At 49.8% G+C, this 10,943-nt stretch overlaps 1 protein-coding gene across 4 annotated transcripts; it reads left to right on the forward strand.

Annotated features, from left to right (window-relative positions):
* Window positions 1–671: 671 nt before the first annotated feature.
* Window positions 672–10,698, forward strand: NMB (neuromedin B). 4 transcript variants are annotated; one of them, XR_004308519.1, is made up of 4 exons: window positions 672–6,442; window positions 6,822–7,729; window positions 8,128–8,330; window positions 10,414–10,698. XR_004308519.1 is itself a non-coding variant. In XM_015872346.2 (3 exons), the coding sequence occupies exons 1-3, from the start codon at window positions 7,540–7,542 to the stop codon at window positions 10,459–10,461; spliced, it is 441 nt and encodes a 146-aa protein (XP_015727832.1). In that variant the 5' UTR covers window positions 2,717–7,539; the 3' UTR covers window positions 10,462–10,698. The 4 variants fall into 4 exon arrangements, 2 of the variants coding, with proteins under 2 accessions (XP_015727832.1, XP_032302725.1); XR_004308520.1 differs by having other exon boundaries at window positions 672–6,429; XM_015872346.2 differs by having other exon boundaries at window positions 2,717–7,729.
* The last annotated feature ends 245 nt before the right edge of the window (window positions 10,699–10,943 follow it).

A 10,943-nucleotide genomic window follows, 5' to 3' on the forward strand; every position in this document is an offset into this window, starting at 1 on the left:
GTTTTTGTTTTCTTGCATATGTATCTTGTTAGGCTTGTGCAATCTATAGAGGTGTGATGTCCATGAGGCCATTTTGTGTAACACTCAGCAGCTGTGCTGACCTGTATCCCCACCTGAACAGAGCCAGTTGGTTTAACTGCGTGGTTTGTTGCCCGAGTAGAATCATAAAATCCTTAGATCTATTCCCTTTGAGAAGGGACCTCTGAAGGCCATCTAATCCAACTCCCCTGCAATGCACAGGGACACCACAGCCAGTTCAGGTTGCCTAGGGCCTGATTTGGCCTCACCTTGAAAGTCTCCAGGGATGGGGCATCAACCACAACACTGGGCAACCTGTTCTGGTGCCTCATCACCCTCACTGTAAAAGATTTTTTCCTTATATCTAACCTAGATCTTTCCTCTTCAAGATATTTTCCCTTGTCCTATCAAAACAGACCCTGCTCCCCTTCTTTCCTGTATCTCCCCTTTGGATACTGACAGGCTGCTATCAGGTCACCTCACAGCCTCCTTTTTGTGGCCTTCCTTTGGATGCACTTTAGCAGCTCCTTGTCTCTGAGGGCTCCCCATCTGGATGCAGCACTCCAGGTGAGGCCTCACAGTGCAGAGCAGAGGGGCAGGATGCTGGGTCTACATTCCCTCCTTTGCTTTTGTCTTGAACTGGTTTCTGCATTCATTTAAATTTATTTTAACTTGGGATCATATAAAGGGCTGAGCTGAGCTCTTCTGAGTTGTGCTAATCAACACCTCTCAGTGAGAACTTGCTGGAGCTGCTGCAGGTGCTGTTCTCAGTTCTCTCCCTTCCCCACCTCGCAGTAGCAGTTGTGTTGCTGTCACTGAGTTAATTAAACAACAACAACAACAACAAAAAAAAAAAAGGTAGAGGGGGACAAAACACTAAGGGTTTCTGATTGTAAGGGATGCAGAATTAGCTCTCAAAGAGCACCTGCTGAACCCCAGCTCCATCAGATGAGAAACGGTCCTTTTAGATGTCAGGAAATGGAGCTGTACCCGTCCTGCCCGCAGCACGGTCCCCCCGCTGGCGATGCCGGCTGCTGGCACCAGGTGTCAGCAGTCAGCGCGGCTGAGGATGCGCTCCCTGCGGATCTGGGTGTAGGAAGGTACTTCCCGGCTTTGCACTTACATGGTAGCCCGCAAATAAGCAGGAAGAGTCTGAAAAATGCGGGGTGTTCTGGGTTAAGTGTGGGATAGTTCCAGCTCAGCTTTAGTGCTTGTTGGGGCCGTGGTATGGTTTGGGAAATGACCTCTACAGGCCATCTGCTGCCTCTTCAAAGCTTGATGTAGCTGAGAACGTGGTTCTGTGTTATCTGAAGCAATGAAACGAGGTGTTGGCTCTGATGAGAGTGAGGATTCACGCCATGAATCCACTTGCAGCTCCAACACCCACAAACTCCTGCGCTACCTCCCACATCACCTTCTGTATCCCTCTAACACCTCTCTTGCCACTGAAGGAAGGGAAGATGCTGGGGATGAGCCTGCAGAGGCTGCAAACTGGGAGCGTGGGGGCAGGATGACAAAGAGCCGATGCTGGCTCCATTCCCCAGCTCTTATTCTGCTTTGCGGAGCAGAAAAGCTATGGAGCATACAGGATCTCCGGTTCAGCTGGTTGCTAATGCTGAAAAGTCTGTCAAGTGCTGCCGTGCTCCAGCAAAGCCGGGGTTCTGCTGTTTGGATGGGCTGAGGCTTTGTGTTTTATTTCAGTTCTATTCTTTTTTTAAAGGTGAAGCTGCTGCAGGAAAGCCTTCGAGGCTTAAGGGTCTCTGGGTGGCTTAGGAAACATGGAGACCTTTGTGTCACAACAGGGATGGGATTTGTCTGTAAAGCATGTGAGTGTTGAAAGGTCTGGTTTATAAAGACAGAAAACAAAGAAACAATGTGGGGAAAGGAAAAAATCAGCCTGGGCTAAGACTGCCACAGGCTCTGTTGTGGTTACAGCCAAACACAGCACATTTTCTGGTAGACAAAGTCATTCTCTAATTACTGCTTGATGACATCCGCAGTTCAAGGCTCAGCTCAGCATCCAGTGCACGGATTCCATCAGGGGCAGGAGCTGCCTCAGAGCAAAGCAATGCTGCGGTGTTTCTGATCATCGCTGCAGTTCTGATGCTTGACTCTTTTTCTCACATCAAAGGCATAGGAACAAGTCTGATGGATGGGCAGTGAGCTGTAAGGAGTAACGTGCCGCAAATTGAAGCTCTTTGAAATTAAGGCTGTCTTTGTGTGTTTATGATGCCTGAATGCACAGTCATCGGTTAAGCAGCGATGAGCATTACCTGTTTTCCTCTAGATCTGTCACTGCGTATTGCTTAAGCAGGGAGTTTCTAGGGACTGCATTTGTAAGACAATTGGCTCATGCTTTCCTTAATAAATTAACTGGATGATCTCATGGTGGTTTTACTGCCTTTATAATCAGAACACGTCAACCTTATGTTTTCCAAGGAGAAGCTGTAAGGCAAAGCCTTATCTGTGCATGGTTAGAAGACCACTTCTTGCTGGAGAAACAAACAGTGGCAAACCCAGCGTACAGCTTCCAGGACGAGCTCAACAGGGAGGAGAAGTGGCTTAGGCAGAGGTGTGTCCTCCACTGCAGCAGGAGAAACACAGAGCAGCCGTGTCCTTCACCCCAGCTAAAGACCAGTGCAGCATGGGTGACTCAGGGGCTGAATCAGAGGAGGGGGTGTTCTGGTTCCGGTCCTCTGACTGCCAGGTGCACCCTGGTGATGCCAGGCAGCCACAAGCTTCAGCTCCCATCCGTATCAGCAGCTCCTGGCACTGCTCAGTGCCCTGTAGATGACTGGTCCACCCACCTTAGCACTGGGGAAGCAGCACCTATATTGCATCTTAAGGCGATTTCCTGCCTCCTTTGCCTTCTGCTCTCCCTTGCAGTGATTCCATCCCTTTCTGATCACGGGGCTGTTCATGCACATGTTCAATTCTAACAGGTCTTCTGAATGTTTGATCTAGCAGAGCTCCCCAAGCCTTGGAGGAAATCAAAACTGCGCACAGATCTGTCTAATTAGAGGCAGATTAGAAATGCACCATGTGTGATCCAGGGTGACACAACCCTGCTCTCTTGCTCCTTCTCTCTTTGCTTAGCTCCACATCTCTTGGATTTTCTGCTAGTTGTCTTTAATAATTTAAGAGCACTTCTTGGAACTCTCTCTGCTGAGTATCTTGCTATTCTGTGATCACCTTTGCTCTCCAGTTTCTCATTCTCCTATAGAACCAGCCTGGCATGGTTTCAGTTTCCAGAGAGGCAGAAGTAAAAATAATGTGGAGAAAGTGATTTAATTTCTCTAAGCCTCAATTCACTCAAAGAGGGATGTCAGTCTTCCACCATGTCATTCTGGTTGGGACAGTTCTGATATAGGCATGAATTTGCCTGCAAGAAAACACAATTTTTTTCTCTAAGTCTTCTTACAAAGCCATTATTTGTACTGTGTCCAGCAGTGTGGAGTGAGTGGGAAACCTCAGGGAAAACCACAGCTCCTTTACTGCTTCAATGAAAACTGAAAAGCAAGATGTGTGAGATTTCCAATTTGATCTTTTATAAACAACCATTGCTGCCTGTGGAAGAATGAATGTAACAGAGGGATTCAATCTTTGTAAACAAGAGGCAAATGCATCCAAACAGATCCTGGGGCATATGACAGGGCTTTACATTTGACCTGGCTTTGGAGAAACAGTGAAAAGCTGAAGCAACTTAACTGCTGCTAAGAGTTTTATTGGCTCCAGGAGCTCTGTGAAAGAGAAGCACAGGGGGGTTGAGGCCTTTGCTCTTCATGTTTGTTTTTTATTAGAGCCATTGGTTTCGAGCATGCACTTTCCTGCCCAGTGGATATTGCAGAACTAGGAAGAGTATCCACTGTGTTTCTGGAGCTCTGCAGCTTAGAGTCCCTCCCAGGCAGCTCTGGGAGATGCATCCATCAATGCCAAGGTATCAAAGCATAATTCAGCAGTGAGGAAACAAAATGGACCTTGTTTTAAGCCCTATGAACCATGGCATTTCCAGATTGCTCTGTCAACTTTGCTCGCTCTTACCTCAGTGTTAGCAAGGCCCTCTGTACAGAGTACGATATGTTTATTTTGCAGAGCTAGAGGAAAGTCTGTTTTGCTTCACTTCTAGGTACGTTTGGATTTGTTAATAGTTTCACAGGTCTGTCAGTGCTCCCATCAGCCCTGCACAGGCTGGAGTTGCTCACTGATAAGGAAGGAGACAGCCCAGGTGTCCTGTGGTGCTGTCAGCTCCTGGAACCATCAGTATGAGAACTTGCGGAAGAAACCAATGAGTAAGAGGACAACAAGAAACCCCAGGGCCTGGTTGGAGATGCTGTGGGAAACGGACCTGAAAACATTGAGCTATCTGTGTGCCCTGAAACATCCACCAGCACCAAGGGACTTCTGGTGAGCTGGAGATGTGGGGACCTGCAGGCCATAAACCTGGGCTGGAAGGGAGTAGGACCTAATCTACAATGAAGCTTGGAGCTCATTGAAGGATTCAGGAGATGTGGGGGCAAGGTGAGCCTGCGGGATCATCCAGTTGCATTAATCAAAGGCAGTTGGCGAGGGTCCTCAGAGAAGGATCCTAAAGAGAGGAAGGAGACCTGGAATATGAGAGGAGGCACTTACTGGGAGAAATCCTTTGCTAAAAGGTAGAAGGAAACTGCTTCTGGAGCAGAAAACACCAAGGAGCTGTGCACAGATTGTGTGCAGCATTCAATAATGATTGCAAAAGGAGGCAAATGCTGAAGTTTGTTGTTGATAGAAAGTTTTTCAGGGCTGGTGTGGCTGAAGGCCAACTGTGCAGAGATGAGGCCATAAAAGAGATGAAATTCAAATGTACATACATACAAAATTTTGCACAGGGGGAAAAAACAATTGTAACTCTATTTATAAAACAGTGGGTTCTGAGTTAAGCGTTACCATCTGGAACGCCGGGCTTGTAACAGACTGTGCTACGAAAATGTCATTTCAGTGGTCAATAGTCATCAAGAAAATAAATTGCAAGCGAGAATTAACAGGGAAAAATAGAGAGTAGAACATAGCGTGGCAGTTTCCTCCAACTGGAGGCATCAAGAGAAAACCAGTGGTTCAAGCTGAAAGATCCCAAGATCCTTTAGGCTGCTTTGGGTGAGAAGGATTGGATCCTGCAGGTGGGAAGGAATGGATCCAGCTGCAGGGAGGTGGCTGCAGGCTTCTGTGGCCCAGCCCCAGGGCTTAACCCCACTGGGAAAGGGGACTGTGGGCTCTGTGCAGACACACGCTGCCTCCAGGGCAAAGCCAACTATCACAAGTGCAGCCTATGCTGAGTCATCTCTATCCTTCCCCTGCTCCATTGCAAGGAACTCAGTGGCTGACAGGCGTCTCTTCTGTACCACCCGCAGAAGCCAATGTGGTGACCTTCGCTGGCAGAAATCAATTTCTAAAATAGAATTTGTAATGCCTTCTGTAAAACATATTAGCTGGGAAGATTCCTTTGGTGGAAAAAGCAATTGGTAAGGTGAACTTCTGGAGGAGCACCGTAGTGACAATTAGTGCCCCAGGTGCTGGAACTTGGGTCACTGAACCTCTCCCAAGCAAGAAAGTTCAAGTGTGGGTGCCAGCTTTTATTCCTGAATTAGGAACATCATGTTTTTGTAGTGAAGGTATGGGTTAAAAAATCCAGTGGAAATTAGGTGTCCATTTGTAAGCATGGTCACTTTTGCTGCAGCAAGTCCCTGAGCAGCTACTGTATTGTTTTTCCCCAGCCTGAAACTGGGGTTGTGAGCCCATGTTAATCAAGTCCCCCAGCCCCCTGTCCGGTGTGTTATTGAGCCTCTGTGTCCAGCAATTAAAGCAGTGTACCCTCAGCTTCTGAGCATTTGGCACAAGGCTGAGACTGAAAAGCTCCCCACTTTCCTGTTCCCAGCCTGGCTGGCAGTCCCTCATCACAGCCTGGAAGAGAGAAAAAGCTGCAGCTGCCAGCTGAAAAAGAGGAGAGGTCTGTGTTGGGTTGGTTGTGTTTCCACTTATAATCAGATCAGAACAAAAGTCTTTGCCCTGCTTTAAATGCTGTGCTGGTTCTTGTTGCTTGGAAGGTGACAGTCCTGGTCCCTGGGGCTGCCTTCTCCTCCACACCAATCTCCCAGGAGCATTGTAGGGCCAGGCAGGAGCAGGACTTAACCTTGTCACACTTCAGTAGGTGCTGTAATTGCCAAGGACTCATTTCTTCTGCCCTCTCTGTAATTAGTATCACTTCATGCTTCCTAATCTTACAGGAAACCCTGCACCTTGCTTATCCTCACCACTGCTCGCATGCAGTGGCACAACATCAAGAGCAAGACCCAGTCCTTCAGCTACTGAAAATCAGATCAGGGTGGGATCTCAGGCATCGTCTCATCTGACATGGGTGAAACCTTCCCACAGGACCTTGTGAGCACATGAGGTTTTGTACTCTTTTTTTTTCCCCTCTTGTAACATTAGAGCTAAGTTTGCAGTGCAGACCCTACCCCTGGCTGAGGGAGGAGTGATTTGCCTCAAGACTTTTTCTATCCACCAGCAATAAACCCTGAGAAGGGCAGGGTTTCCAGACCTGTGGGTTGGGCAGAAGCCCTTGAAGACACCAATAGACCCCAGTGGCTCCCAGTTGGGCCCACAGGCCTGAGGCAGGCTGCAGCTCAGCCCCATCTCTCCTTGGGCTCTGAGCACTGGTCCCCAGTAGTGCCCAGCAGTGGTTTGATATCCTTGTTTGACCTGAGTCACTCCTTAATTGCTATCAGTATCTTGGGTCATTGATGAATTATGGTGCTGGTTACCCTTACCAGACCTCATCCTGGCACAGAAGCAGACAAGCTGACTGGAAACATGACTAATGTGTGCCTGGTTTGGCCATGGTGATGAAGGAATGGCGGTCATCAAGATCCAACCAGGAGCCAGACATTGGTGTTTGGGCAGCTGTCAGTGGCATCCCATGGGAAACAGCTCCAAGGGCGAAGGAGCTCAGGAGGATCGGCAGGTTTAAGGGCAGCACCTTCCAAGGCCATCCCAGCACTGAGGTAGGTGGAAGGTACAGGGAGGATGGGAGGGGGTTCCTGATGTGTGAGCCTAGCAGTCCATGGCTGCATGCCGAGCCATTTTGTGGCCTTTTGGGGTGGTTTTGTTGCCATCTGGAAGTCATTCCATGATTATTTTGGTGCCATTTCAGGTTGTTTTGAGGTTATTTTGGGATCATTTAGTGCCATTTTGGGATTGTTTCAGAGTCATTTTGATGCTATTTGGGCCGGTCGGAGATAGATTGTGGGTGGTTTGGACATCATTGGGGCTGCTTTGGTGTCATTATGGGCTGCACTGTGGTCACTTCGGTGTTCTTTTGGGATGATAGTATAGAGAAAGCCGCAGTGTGGGGGCTGACAGTGAGACGGACTTGGTACATGGAGGGCGTGAAGGCGAAAGGGGAGGTTGGTGAGGGGGGGGATGGACTTGAGGATGGAGCGTGGCTTGAAGAAGCCCGGCCCCTTTTCCCCCTCCTTGCGCTCTATATAAATGGAAGTGGCTGCGGCGGTTGCTCCATGCGGGAGCGTGTCCCGCTGTGCGGCGATGTGTGCGCTGCGCTGCGTTCTGCTGTTACTGTGCGGCGTCGCGCTGGGACCCGCCGTGCACCTCGACTTCGCCGAGCACCGCAGCCAGGCGGCCAAGATCAAGGTCAACCCCCGCGGCAACCTCTGGGCCACAGGTACCGCGGGGCGGAGCGGCCGGGCAGAGCAGGTGCCTGGGGCTGTAGGGCCGGGACCGGCACGGGGGTCCTATTAGGGGCGGTTGGGGCGGGCTGTGCTCACGATGTCTATTGATGTCTCCTTTTGCCGTGCGGAGCTCGCAGACCCTTCGGAGCCGGGTTGTCCCGGCTGTGCACGATGCTTTTTTGCGATTCTGGTGCCGACCCGCTGCTCCGTTAGTCCTAAAGATCCCATCGGATCCTCCCTGAGTGAAGCCTCGGGGCCTCCGGGCTCTTCCAGGTGTTCGTTTTGCTTGGTGCTTCTTGTTGTCAGTGTGCAGTACTGATAACAGCTTGGTCATAGGACATCCCCGACCCAGTGCCAGGCGTGTGGGGCACACAAGCGTGCTGTGTTGCAGGTCACTTCATGGGGAAGAAGAGCGTGCCGGGCACCCCGCAGCTGGATGCGCTGGGGCAGCCGGTGGTGCCGATGGCTTTTGGTCCATCGCTCAGAGCTTTGCTGGAGGACGTGGTGGAACTGCTGACTCGGGAGCTCCTGAAAATCCTCTTGCAAGAAAGACTTTTGGATGAGAACCAAGGAAAATACGATCTCACTGACCAGGTGAATATTGGCTGGCATGGAGGGAGATGTGGTGGAGATGGAGGCGCCTGCACTGCTGCTGGAGGTTTATTTTCTGCCTGTGCTCTTTCTAGGATTATATCCAACCAAACAGGGGCTTGTCCTGATGTTTGGAGGGCTGAGCAGGGGATGAGGCAATCTCCAGCCCAGGGGTTGTTAAGGAGCATCTGGATCCTCCACTGATGCAGAGGAGGGCAGCTGGCTGCTACAGCTGCCATTTATGTCCCTTTATCCAGCTGTGATGGGGACAAGGAATTCAAATCCTGTCTCTCCTCTCTTCTTAGAGAAACATCAAGGGGGTCACTGCTCTGTATGTGCAGGAAAAAGACACTGTCCTGCAAAAACGATTTAGTCTTCTAGTTCCCTTTTTGGGGCTGTTTTGCTGTGGTTAGGGTGCCGTGAGGGGGCACATGGTGTTGTTAGTTTGGCCTGTAGAGAGGTGAGGTGTGTGTTATTTTGCTGCAGAGCAGGTCTTTGGGAGCAGTTGTGTGCTCTGTCCACAGCAAGGGCTCCTGTACTGCATCAGCAGATCCTCAGCTTCCTCTTTTTATCCCCTTGGTGTGGCTTTTCCTTCAGGGATTTCCCAGATCATAGTGGGAAGTTAACCCCTGGGAGCAAAGCATGCACAGATGCTCAGGCAGGAGGTGGAGATGGTGCTGCTTGGGCTGCGTGTTTCTGCCCATTTGCTGCCTCCTGTGTATTTCCTTGGTGTCTTGCCCTTTCTGTTCACAGCAGGAAGTAATGGAGAGCCTAGAAGGGATGAAATCCTCATAGGTGTGTCCTGTGTGTGCTCCCACTGGACTGCCATGCTTGAGGAGCCATTCAGTAGATGAACACAGGTAAAGCTGCCTCTGTCATCTGGAAGCACTGCTCAGGCAATGCTTGCTCCTGTTTGCTTTTTGGGATAGGCAGATGTGTGGAGCTGCAGGGATGTGAGCCCGAGTGGTACTGACTGCTCAAGGACCTCCCTGATTCAATTTCAACAGATTTAGGTAAATTGAGGATCTCCTAGCAAACTAATCCCCTTGGGACAGAAGATATAGCTGGAGATGGAAGCCAGAGCTAGCACCCAGTGCTGGACATCAGCCTTTGGTATGTGAGCTGCCCAGTGCCTATCTGGTGTCTGGATGTGAGGTGGCAACCCATCCTGGGTGCCTGGCTCCTACCTCACACCAGCTCCTTCCAGCACCCCATAGCTCTCCTGCCTCAATCTGCAAGTGGGTTCCTTGCTCACTGCTAGCTGTTAGGTCTTTCTCTGTCCTTCAGGCACCCTGAGCACCTCTGAATTAACTTCTGCCTTCCTGCTCCTTTTTTTCCCCACCACTCACCCCTTTGGGCATCCCTGCCTCTGAGCTGCTGGTTGATATTAATTCTCCGTGATGCCTTTGAGCGCTGTCATTGTTACACTTTTCAGTGGGACCTTTACTACTTTTGCTCATGTGGGGGTAACATGACAGCAGCCAGCTCATGCTTGTACTGTGTTTGCCACCTGCCTGAGAAGCTGCTGAACAGCTTTGTGCTGTGAAACTCTGTACACCCTCTTCTAAGGGTCTGTCTCTTCCATCCTGAAGCAGTTTAGAAAAGCAGAGATGCTTCACCCTTCCTTGGGGCCTGTTGGTCAACAGGGCAAGAACTAATGTGCTAAGCGCTGTTCTGGTGCTTCAGCAAGGGATGCTGTCAAGGGGATGCTGACTACAGTTCAAAAACAGAGCAGGCAGACTTGGAGGCAGTATCAGTGATCATTCATAAACTGGTTCTCCCTTTCTGTGGGCTTCTATAAACATTAAACACATCCTTAGCTTCATGTGGGCTGGTTCTGCCTGCTGCTGGTGGGATTTGTCTCAAAACGTCCTTCCATAAAGCAGGAGCTCATGCAGTGATAGCAGAAGTCTCACAGAGCAGGAGGGGATGGAAATAGGGATTCTTCTTTGTCTTTTAACCATATGCAGTGGGCAGGGCTTGGCTCCAGTGTGCTGGGGCTTCACGGTGTCACGCCAGGGACATGCCAATGCATGAGATATCAGCACAAGGGACTCAGGGCTCACTGTTGTGCTTTTTCTTATAGGAGACCGGACTTTTAACAAAAGTGCTGGAGAAGTATTTTTCAAACTGAAGGAGCACAGCAGTGAAGGATGAGATCAGCGGGCTGAGTTGTGCATGGTAAATGGAGGAGAGCATCATCCTTGTGGGTTACTGTAGCAACATCACTTTTATTTATTCTTTCTGTAATACTGTTAATAGTGATTGCTTGTATGAAAAGCAGATCCTCCCTGTATATTTCCTGTATGTTTTATGCTTCCTTGGTGTCTGATGTGCCTCTGTGAATAAAAGGAGCTCTTTGCAGATGCGAGCTCAGACTTTTCCTTGGGAGTGGAAAGACAGACCCCACGGCTTGTGCAGGAAGAAAGCAGAGTGGAGGGAGGCTCCTGCCTCTCATCAGCCAGGAGGCAATAGACTGTGCTCCCTGCAGCCCCTGCTCATTGATGTAAAACAAAATTACAAACTTGAGTAAGTTCTTACAGCACTTGCTACTACAGCAATCCTCTATAAGCCCTCCTTGTTGGAGTGTACTTGCTTTAGGATGGCTGTGTGATG

Source organism: Coturnix japonica, chromosome 10, assembly GCF_001577835.2.
Source record: "Coturnix japonica isolate 7356 chromosome 10, Coturnix japonica 2.1, whole genome shotgun sequence".
Taxonomy (NCBI): Eukaryota; Metazoa; Chordata; class Aves; order Galliformes; family Phasianidae; genus Coturnix; species Coturnix japonica.

Coding starts and splice junctions, on each gene's coding strand:
- NMB (XM_015872346.2), top strand. CDS start 7,540: ATGGAAGTGGCTGCGGCGGTTGCTCCATGCGGGAGCGTGTCCCGCTGT. Junction 7,730..8,127: donor CGGCAACCTCTGGGCCACAG/GTACCGCGGGGC, acceptor GCTGTGTTGCAG/GTCACTTCATGGGGAAGAAG. Junction 8,331..10,413: donor AATACGATCTCACTGACCAG/GTGAATATTGGC, acceptor TTTTTCTTATAG/GAGACCGGACTTTTAACAAA.